At 49.4% G+C, this 11,269-nt stretch overlaps 2 protein-coding genes across 4 annotated transcripts in view; both read left to right on the forward strand.

The window, feature by feature from the left end:
- LOC121077682 (protocadherin gamma-C5-like) overlaps positions 1-11,269 on the forward strand; it is a 177,780-nt gene that overhangs the window by 76,374 nt on the left and 90,137 nt on the right. The gene's annotated exons all lie outside the window — the stretch shown is intronic.
- Positions 1,929-6,309, forward strand: LOC121077680 (protocadherin gamma-A5-like). The gene is given in 3 exon segments (XM_040573077.1): positions 1,929-2,250; positions 2,252-2,291; positions 2,293-6,309. Coding segments are annotated over 3 exon segments (3,021 nt in total). The 5' UTR covers positions 1,929-2,056; the 3' UTR covers positions 5,080-6,309.

An 11,269-nucleotide genomic window follows, 5' to 3' on the forward strand; every position in this document is an offset into this window, starting at 1 on the left:
AACTGGCCCTGATACTGAGCCCTGGGGACACCACTAGTGACCAGCCTTCAACTGCTAGCCACCAGTTGGCTTGGATCTCACCAGATAGCCATGTCTGCTGATAAATGATGGAAAGTGGCTTGGCGAGAACTTCCACCAACTCCCTCAGTACCCTCAGGTGGATCTCTTCTGATCCCATACACTAGCAGATGTCTAAATAGTTTTTCAGGTTTGTGACCTTTTCCTCGTGAATTATGATGGCTTCATTCTGCTCCCCATGCCTATCTACCAGGTGGTTAGGGGATAGGGTACCTAGAGAAAAATTGGTCTTGCTTCTAAAGACTGAGGCCAAAAAGGCATTAAGGAGCTGATCTCTTGTCACTGTGTTTCCCCTTACATCCCATAAAGGATGGAGATTCTCTTTAGTCCTCCTTGTTTATGTATTTATAAAAACATTTTTATTTTCTTTTTGAGCAGTAGCCAGCTTGAGCTCCAGTTGGGCTTTGGCCATTCTAATTTTCTCCCTGCACAGCCTCACAACATCTTTATAGTCCTCCTGAGTGTTGCAGGTGCATCCCTTGAATTTCATTTTAGATGAAGTTAGGGCAGATCAAAAAAAGAACATCTGTAGGGTGACAGTGAAGTCCTTCCCTTGTGTAATTTTCGCATTTTTGCCTCATTTGCTGCTGCTGTCTCAACTGGGGGTCAGCGTGTCAAAGAACTGTAAAAAGACTGGAAGATCAGTTAGAATTGTGGGACTGGTGGAGCAATTTACTTCCAGACCTTGAATGTTTTTCCTCCTGTGGAGAAAATTACTATGATATATTTCTCTTTCTATAAAATCAGTGTCAATAAAAAAGGCAGTGACTTATATTCCCCTGTCTAGTCTGACACATGGCAAGAAGTAGGATGTTGTCCATGTTGCAGATAAAATCTGTGAGTGCGGAGTACAGAGGCCGAGAGGCAGGCTTAGAGCCTGGAAAATAGTTGGGTGAATGTGGCTTTGAATGGGGAATGCTTTGGTTTCAAATCTTGTGCCAAGGCCTGTGCCATTTCTATTCTGATCATGGTGTCCCTGTCCTCAGAGGCAATGATGCTTCCCTGAGAATAAACTATTTGGCAAAAAAGTGCCTATGTAGGGCATGTGTCTGAAGTGAAAGGGTGCAACTGCAGTCACCACCATTTATGAAGGTGAAGACAAAGAAGAACAGAAGGGTGGCGTCCTCTGGAAGCACTGAACTAGATCTGTAACTGATCCCAAGAACTGTTGTTGTCTTACACCTGCATCTGTGCCTTGTCTCCCATGAGGGAAGTGTCCCAACTGAAACGAAAGGAAAGCAAGTCTAGAAACTAGAATCAAAAAAATAAAAAACAAACAAACAACAACAAACTGAGAGAGCCATGCTACTGCTTTGCAGGGAGGAAACTGTGGAGAAGACAGGCATGATTTCCTACCCACTGCTGCCTTTAAGTGATAGCAGGAGGTCCTGAAGGACTGCATACTCCCATTACCTCTGATCCTCCCGTGGGACGCTGGCTACACAAAGGAACATGGTACAAACTGGTGTGGAGTGCTTCAGGCCAATGCCAGCTACCTGTGGGATGTTCTCATCCCCTGGAGGACTGAAAACAGGGGGTCTGCCAGCCTGCATGATGTCCTGCATTGCATAAGGCTGGATGTACAATAAGATCTATTAGCCATGAATTTCAGTGCATACTATGTAGAATGAGACCCACTGATTCTGCATGACAGAATCTAGAAAATACGATTGATGTTTAGTGCTGGAGATATTTTCTAGTCTAACTCTGGCTTTTTCACAAATGAATGCTCTGGGAATTTCCCTTCATATTACACCTGTATGTATATTGGTGTGGCCATGTCCCATAGGTCTTTGCTACCTGCATAGTGAATGCATGGGGTTTTCTTTCTGTATATGAGTAGGCATTATTCTGTAAATTGATTTAAGTGAACAGAAGCAAGACCAGGTGTTCAGGTGTTGTGGTCTCCAAGACTGCATTTATAGTGGGCGAAACTGATCAGTGGTGAGTGCCGGGACTGGATTGCACAGTAGCAGGGATGTGCGTGCAGTTCCGGGCGGCGGCTGCGGGCGCCGCTGTTCACCACGGAGGAGAGGAAGGAGCGGAGCGCTGCAGCCAGCCCCGCCCGCTGCGGCCCGGCTCGCTCGCTCGCTCGGTCGCTGGCTGTGTCGGCGGCCGGACGGGCTGCGGGCGGCCCCGCGGTGCGGAGCAGAGCTGCAGCGAGGCGGAGGGGACGGAACCGGGGACGGGAACCGAAGCGGGAGCGACAGTCTGATCCGGAGACGGAAGCGAAGAGTCGGGGCGGTAGCGGGGAGCTGTCGGCGGGCGTCCGGTGGCGGCGGGGCCGTGGCGGAGATGTGCCCGGCGAGAGAAGGGCGCTGGGGCCGAAGGCAGCGAGCGCTGCTGTGCTGCGTGTTGGTGGCGGCGTTGGAGGCGGCGTGGGGGCAGCTGCGCTACTCGGTGCCCGAGGAGCTGCCCAAGGGCTCTTTCGTGGGCGACGTGGCCAATGACCTGGCGCTGCAGCTGGCGGCGCTCCGCGACCGCGGGGCCCGAGTTGTGTCGGCAGATAGGACGCGGTATTTCGCTCTGCATGCGAACAGCGGCCACCTGGTGACGGCGGAGAGGCTAGACAGAGAGCAGCTGTGCCGGCTGGTGGAGCGCTGCGTGCTGCGCTGTGAGGTGATCGTGGAAGGCGAGATGAAGGTCTACGAGATCGAAGTGGAAATCACAGACGTTAACGACAACGCGCCCAGCTTCCGAGAGTCCGAAATGGAATTGAGAATGAGTGAGACGACAGCTCTTGGGTCCCGCTTTCCCCTGGCTGATGCTCACGACCCGGACGTGGGAGTGAATTCCCTGCAGAGCTACGAGCTGAGCGGCGACGAGCACTTCTCGCTGTCCGTGCAGGCGGGAGCCGACGGCGAGAAGCGTCCCGAGCTGGTGCTGGCCAAGGCGCTGGACCGGGAGGAGGCGGCGTTTCACGAGCTGGTGTTGAGGGCGAACGACGGCGGCGAGCCGTCTCGGACGGGCACGGCGCTCATCCGCGTGTCTGTGCTGGACGCCAACGACAACGCTCCCGTGTTCAGCCAGGCGGTGTACGCGGTTCGCGTGCCCGAGGACGTGCCCGTTGGCTCCACGCTCCTCGCCCTCACGGCCACCGACGCCGACGAGGGACTCAATGGCTACGTGAAATACTCGCTTAAAAAGGCGACGGACCTGGCATCGGAAATCTTCCACCTGGATCCTGTGAGGGGATCGATCAGGCTGGTGAGGAGCCTGGACTTCGAGGAAGGCGACTCCTACGAAATGGAGGTGCAAGCACAGGATGGCGGTGGCCTTTTTGACACGTCTACGGTCTCAGTCTCGGTGACGGACGTGAACGACAACGCGCCCGAGATTTCGGTGAGGTCGGCGCTGAGCGAGATCTCGGAGGACGCGCCGTCGGGGACGGTGGTGGCCCTGCTGCACGTGCAGGACCGGGACTCGGGCGCCAACGGCGAGGTGCGGTGCAGCATCGTGGAGGGCGTCCCGTTCCGCCTGGAGCGGGCGCTGAACAATTACTACAGCGTGGTGACGGCGCGGGAGCTGGACCGGGAGGAGGTGTCGGAGTACAACGTGACGGTGCGGGCGGCGGACGGCGGGTCGCCGTCGCTGCGGAGCAGCGCGGTGCTGGCGCTGCGCGTGCTGGACGTGAACGACAACGCGCCGGTGTTCGCGGAGGCGCGCTACAGCGCCCGTCTGGCCGAGAACAACGCCGAGGGCGCGCTGGTGCTGACGGTGCGGGCGTGGGACGCGGACTGGGGGCAGAACGCGCGCGTGCGGTACCGGCTGGCGGAGGGGCGTGTGCGGGGCGCGCCGCTCTCGTCCTACGTGTCGGTGCAGGCGGAGACGGGCGCGCTGTACGCGCTGCGCTCCTTCGACTACGAGGAGGTGCGCGAGGTGGGGCTGTGGGTGCGGGCGGAGGACGGCGGCGCGCCGGCGCTGAGCAGCAACGTGTCGGTGCGGCTGCTGATCGTGGACGAGAACGACAACGCGCCGCAGGTGCTGTACCCGCCGGCGGCGGCGCCGGGCGCGAGCTGGACGGGCGTGGAGCTGGCGCCGCGCTCGGCGGAGCCCGGCGCGCTGGTGGCCAAGGTGGTGGCGGTGGACGCGGACGCGGGGCAGAACGCGTGGCTGTCCTACGAGCTGGCCAAGGCGACGGAGCCGGGGCTCTTCCGCGTGGGGCTGCACAGCGGCGAGGTGCGCACGGCGCGCTCGCCGCTGGCCCGCGACGCGCCCAGGCACAGCCTGGTGGTGGTGGTGAAGGACCAGGGCCGGCCGGCGCTGTCGGCCACGGCCACGCTGACGGTGGTGCTGGCCGAGAGCGTGGCCGAGCTGCTCTCGGAGCTGGGCAGCGCGGCGGCGCCGGCCGAGCCCGCCGGCAGCCTGACGCGCTGGCTGGTGCTGGCCGTGGCGGCCGTGTCCTGCCTCTTCCTCGCCTTCCTGCTGCTGCTGCTGGCGCTGCGCCTGCGGCGCTGGCGCCGCTCGCAGCTGCTGCCGCCGGCCAGCGGCGCCTTGCGCGGCGTCCCGGCCTCGCACTTCGTGGGCATCGACGGCGTCCGCGCCTTCCTGCACTCCTACTCGCACGAGGTGTCGCTCACCGCCGACTCGCGCAAGAGCCAGCGGCGCTGGGCGGCCGACAGCTGCTGCAACACCCTCCCGGCCCGGCCGCCGCCCGACAAGGCCGCGCCGCTGCTCGGGGAAGACGCTGCCGGCGCCCGCGGCGCACAGCCCGACGCCCTCCCGGTGAGTCGCTCCGGATACCGCGACGCCCTCCCTCTCGGCGCTTGCCTCCCTTCCTGCTCCTTGCCCTTCCCTCCCCGCTCTCCTTCCCGGGCGTGGAGGTTTGCTGCTGAGCAAGGCACAGCTTTGCTGGGCAGCGTGTTGTGGGTGGCTGCCCCTCGCTCAGCGGAGGCAAGCATGGGCTTCACTGCCAGCGTTACACCTGCTCCTGAAGGCGGGATTCGGGCGGGGGCTTTTTCATGCAACTTTTTTTTTTTTTTTTTTCCCCACTCTTTGTGAGTGGTTGATTATTTCTTCCCCTGTCATATATCATGCAGTTTTTCCTTTTGTTCTTCTCTATTCTGAGTAAATGTACATTTTAGTTTACTGGGAGATTAAGATGAATCATCCCAATAGCCCATGTGCTTGATCAGTAGGTAGTCTTCAAACAGAATCTTAATGGCTCCGTGTTTGTTTTGGCTGCCTCTCTTCTATACTCGAATATACTCTTCTCCTATATATTCCTATATATATTATTATAAAATATTGAGGTTTGAAGAGTGAGAGCAAAGTCCTTTTCATGTTCTGTAAGTATCACGTTTTTCCCTTGTTTATTTTCCTTGTAAAATCTGGAGCACCTGTGCAAGAGAACCCTTAAAAAGACTATGAGTATGTAGACTGTATGCATGCATGTAGAGGTATGATTCCTTAGTATAATACCTTCTAATACCTGTGAAAATCCTCATTAGTCTACCCCTATCTGCATTGAGGTATAGCGTTTCTTCCTAGTTGTAATTCCATTTTCAAGCCTTTATTTGCAGGAAGGTTGTGCTTCATATTTCCCATTTCTGAGAGGGCTTTTACATTTGAAAATGCAAAGTTTGTATTGCAGCAAATCCTTATCTCCCTTGAGAAGGTCTTATAAGCCATCTGGAGACAAGATGTTGTGTAAGGGAAACAAATCGCTCACAAGACGTATCATGAGAAAAGGCCCCATACTAAATCATTTACATTTATAGTTTCATTTTCATTTGAGATGAGTAGGGCACATCATGGAAAAACTGATGAGAGCTGATCAGCTTTTCTTACTATGATGTCCCCTACTGTACAGTCCAGAGGAAGACTTAAGAACTGAGCCATTTCTTGGTTCTCTAGGGAGGTATTTTCCTGCATGCAGTGAAGACCATGCTGTCTTTGCTGTGAATTTCTCTACCACACTTTCTCTTTGAATGCTTTTTTTGCTTGTCTGATTTTATCTTTTCCTGGTCTTTTGTCTAGGTGTGTAGGTTGAGTTATCAGTAGCAGCATAGCTGTGTTGAGGAATGTGCTATGTTTTCATGGGCCTTGCTCTGGTGAGGCAATAGCTGGAATTTTCCTCTCCATGTTTGAATATCTCGAGGTCAAGATGTATGTTTCCATTAGCCCATTCAGCACTCACTATTCTCAGTAACAGCAATTTCTGATAGTGAATTCTAATAATGAATGAGGAGGTCTGCACAGTGTTTTAGGAGACTAAGATGGTCTTGAAACGGAATCTTAAGGACCCCATATTTCACTTAGCTGCTTTTCCTTTATACTCTTTTCAAATTTTCTGTTGCTGCATGAAGATGGTTTGAGCAGAGAAATGTCTTTCTATTCATCTGTGCTGCTGTTTTGGTGTGTGTGGTGGAATAATGGTCTGGGTAACGGGTCCTTCTAGGCTTCATCACTTGAATTTGTGCTGCATAATATTTGGCTAGGTTTTAAAATGTTGAGTGAAGTGTGGGATTGGATTCTGCTTCTTGTCCTTTTTTCTTATTCCATTTCTGTCCTTTTCACATTTTTACCTCGTTTGTTGTCAATGACAATATGCCAGAGGACCCTGAAAAGACTGGAAGATCTGTTTTGAGTTATTGGACTGGGAGAGCTGTTTCCATTCCCAGTGTGACTGTTTAGTGCTGTCAGGACAGTCTTTGATATCCTCATGTTTCCTTAAAATGTCGCTGGATGAAATGCCCTTGCCAGTGGCCTACATATGGCTAGAACTTGGATATTGTGAGTTGTGCAACTGAATGCTGTGAATGCTGAGTGAAGATGGTGAGTGGAATTTTTTTTTATTGTGTTGTTGGTTTTTTTGTTGTTGTTTGTTTGTTTTTTGAATGTGCAAAACTATTAGCTCAGCAGTGATATCGTTCAGTCAGTTTGACTTCATAATTTGTGCCAATTCCTGCAGCATTTATGCACCGGTTTATCCTGGTCTTCTTGCCCTGAAAGGTAACTTTAGTTCTCTGATAATAAAATGATTTGCAGAAAAACTGTGCATGTGGTGTGATGATACCTGTGTATTATGGCTTATAATTCCTCTGTGAATCCTCATTACTTCACTCCTATTTATTGTAACTTTGTGCCAAAGAGTTTCTTCATAGCTATAATTCCATTTTCAGATCTTTGTTCCCAGGAAGGTTGTGCTTCATATTTTCCTTTTCTGGATGGGCTTTTACATTTGCAAATGCGACACTTGAATTGCAGCAAATCCTTATGTCCTTTGAGAAGGTCCTATCAGCCATCTGGAGACAAATACTGGTGTATAAGGGAAACGAAACAGAAGCTCAAACTGAATCTGTCTTCATTGCTCTCAAGACTTAGCATGAGAAAGGACCCCATAGTATGGCCTTTCCATTTACATTTTCATATTCACGGACTGTGAGTTGGCCACATCATGGAAAAACAGATGGCAGATGATGAACATTTCTTAAAATGAAGTCCAGATGAACTCTCTAGGGCTTTGCTTACGGCTTAAACCCTCAGTGATTTCTTGGTGGTTTAGGGAGACGTTTTGCAGTGCAGAGAGAAGACTGTGCCACATGTCCAGTGATTTTCTCTACCACACTTTCTTTTTGAATGCTTCTTTGTACTGCTGGTCTGATATTTTCTTTTCCTTGTGTTTCTTCCATACATGTAGGTTGAGTTGTCAGTAGCAGCATAGCTTTGTTAGGGATTGTGTTATGTGTTCATGTGCCTTGCCCATGTAAGCCAGTAGGTGTGTATTTCATCAAAGTTAGAGCTGGTGTGGAAGACTGGAGATACCAGGGTGTTTGTGTGTTCCCCTCCATTTTATTTTTTTTGGTCTGGGGAGTGGATGTAAACATGATTTTAGTAGAACAGGCATGTCTGTGTGGAACAGCGCATACACTTAAAGAAGAGGGACATTCCCTTACTGATGTATTTACGAAGACCTAGTCTTTGTTGGAGAACGAATCCTCTCTGTCCCTTATCTCTTTAGCAGGCTTTAGAAACTTGCAGAGAAATGTACCTCCCTTCATGGTATACTTTGATGGTGTGGTTGTACCTGGTGTGTGAGATTGTGAAAAGGTTTGTTGAACTTTTCCTTTGGTGAGATCTGCTTACAAATTCTGATGGTGAAAGAAAAGCATTGGAGTTATGAAAGTTTGAGGTGACATGTTGGGGGAATGTTGTGTGAGGCGCTGTAGAAGGGCTGATGGTCCTTTCTCTGCTTGTTTTAGTTATTCCATTCCCCACAAAGCTTTGGTTTACGCCCTTTGAAGTCTGTCTGCTCAGTAGGTTTTGCCTGAGAAATGTTACTGAGATTTTTGGGGATCTTTGGGAGAGCCTTCTGTAGAATTCATCCCCTACTATCTACCTTACATGATCTACTGCTATGAATACTGAAAAATATCTAAATATAAAAAATATCAATGTGTATAAACCAGCTGCATAACATTTATTTTCTTCACAGTGTTAGGTCATGTTAATGTAGTGGAAAAACATGTCTTTAGAGTTGTCCATGGTATAGTCTTTGTTCATGTTGTGAAGAAGTGGGCTGGGCAATTGGTCTTTTAATGAAGTCCTTCTGCCTGTTATGAATAGGGAAGGCAAACATAACAGTTCAGAGTAGTTTGAGAATTCTTTGTGTGTGACGGTCTCTTGGTGGAAAGAGGAGCTTTGAACACTGACCTCTCAAGAATGGAGCTGGAAGTGGCTTCGATAACAGGCATGTGCTATGACAACAGCTGTGTTCATAGAATCCTGGAATCATTTAGTTTGGAAAATACCTCTTAGATCATCTAGCCCAACATTTACCGTAGCACTGCCAAGTCTACCATTAAACCATGTCACTAAGCTCTACATCTACACACTTCTGAAGACCTCCAATATTGGCGACTCAACTACATCGATGGGCAGCCTTGGTGAATACTTCACAACTCTTTCAGTGAAACACATTTTCCTAATATCCAATGTAGACCTCCACTGGAGCAATCTGAGGCCATTTCCTATTGTTTTATCACATGGTTCTTGGCAACAGGCTGATTCCCACTTTGCTGTAGCCCCCCTTTAAGGTAATTGTAGAACACGATAAGATCTGTCCTGAGCCTACTTTTCTCTAGGCTAAACAACCCCGGTTCCGTCAGCTGCTCCTAATAAGATCTGTTCTCTAGACCCTTCAACAGCTCCGTTGCCCTGCTTTGACCTGCTTCAGCACCTCAATAACCTTCCTGTAGTGAGGGGTCCAAAACTGAACACAGTATTTGAGGTGCAGCCTCACATGAGCTGAGTACAGAGGGACAATCACTTCCCTAGTCCTGCTGGCTGGACTATTTCTGATACAAGTCAGGATGCTGTTGGATCTCTTGGCCACACTGCTGGCTCATATTCAGCTGGCTATTGACCAATACTCAGAGGTGTCTTTCGGCCAGTGAGCTTTTAAGCCAGTCTTCCCCAGCCTGTAGCACTGCATCGGATTGCTGTGACCCAAACAAAGGACCCATCACTTAGCCTTCTGGCCCCATAGACTTGCATATGTCTAAGTAGTTTAGCAGGTTGCTGACCATTTCCTCGTGGATTATGAGGTCTTCATTCTGCTTCCCATTCCATCTACCAGGTAATCAGGGGATGGGGTACCCAGAGATAAATAGGTCTTGTTGCTAAAGACTGAGACCAAAAACACATTAGGGAGATCATCTCTTGTCTCTGTGTTTCCCCTCCATATCCAATAACGGATGGAGCTTGTCTTTGGTCTTCCTTTTCTTGTTTATGTATTTATAAAATCATTTTCGATGTCTTTAAGAGCAATAGCCAGCTTGAGCTCCAGCTGGGCTTTGGGCCTTCTAATTTTCTCTCCACACAGCCTCAAACATCTCCTGAGTAATGGAAGTACATCCCTTGAATTTCATTCTATCTAATGTAGATCAAAAAAAGAATGCTGATCAAAGCTAATGCTGATCAAAAAAGAAGATCTGTAGAGTGACAGTGAAGTCCTTCCCTTGTGTAATTTTCACATTGTTGCCTTGTTTGCTGTGATCTGGGCCTGAATGTGGCAGAGACCCCTAAAAAGACTGGAAGATCTACTAGAAAAGAACTACTTTGATATATCTCTCTTTCAGTAAAATGTCAGAGAATTATATGCTCTTTTCTTTCTTCTCTCACCAATGGTGAGAAGTAAGATGTTGTCCACGATGCAAATAAAGACTCAGACTGCAGAGTAAAAAGGCAGAGAGGCAGGCTTAGAGCCTGGAAAATAGTTGGATCAGTGTGTCTTTGGCTGGGGAATGCTTTGGTTTCATGCCTGATGCCAAGGGCTGTACCATTTCTGTTCTGATCATGGTGTCCCTGTCCTTAAAGGCAATGATGTTTCCCTGAGAATACAGTATTTGGCAAAAGGTTCCTATGTAGGACAGGCCTCTGAGGTGAAAGGGTGCAGCTGGAGTCTCCACCATTTATGAAGGTGAAGGCAAAGAATCATAGAGGGGTGCTGTGGGAGCATGTGTTCCACGGAAGCACTAATCTAGCGCTGTAACTGATGCCAAGTACTGATGTAATAACCATCAGCCGTGAATGTGAATGCTTACTGTGTAGAATGAGCTCCAGTGATTCAGCATGACAGAATCAGGAAAGTATGATTGATGCTTAATATTCGAGATATTTCATGGTCTTCCTTTGGCTTTTTCTCAAATGAATGTATTGGACGTGTTTGATAATTGATGTCAAATTCTGCCCTCATCTTACACCTCTGTGTACACTGGCATGCTCATGGCCCATGGTTCTCTGCTACATTCAAAGCGAATGCCCTGGGGTTTTCTTCTGTTTTATGGGAAGGCATTTTTCTGGAAAACCGTTTAAGTGAATGAAAATTAGAAAAGCATCTTCTGCTGTTGTGATCTCCAAGACTGCATTTATAGTGGGGGAAACTGATCAGAGGCAAGTGCCCATACTGGTTTGCTAAATAACAGGGATGTGGAGTGAGTGCCCAGGCTTATCAGAGAGCTGAAGGAACCTGTTGATTCCTTGATGCTGCACATGTACAGGGGGAACTGTTTTATATCAGTTGTTGAGATTGGAACGACAACACAAATTATAAATGAATGTAAGATTTAAATGAATATAAAGTGTTGGAAAGACAAGGAAATATTCATTCAAGAAGGACTGCAAAAACGATCTCTGCAATTCCTTGAAGTGAATATCCTTCTTTAAACATGGTGTAAGGGTGATAATT

The sequence above is a fragment of the Cygnus olor genome, chromosome 14, assembly GCF_009769625.2.
Source record: "Cygnus olor isolate bCygOlo1 chromosome 14, bCygOlo1.pri.v2, whole genome shotgun sequence".
Lineage (NCBI taxonomy): Eukaryota > Metazoa > Chordata > Aves > Anseriformes > Anatidae > Cygnus > Cygnus olor.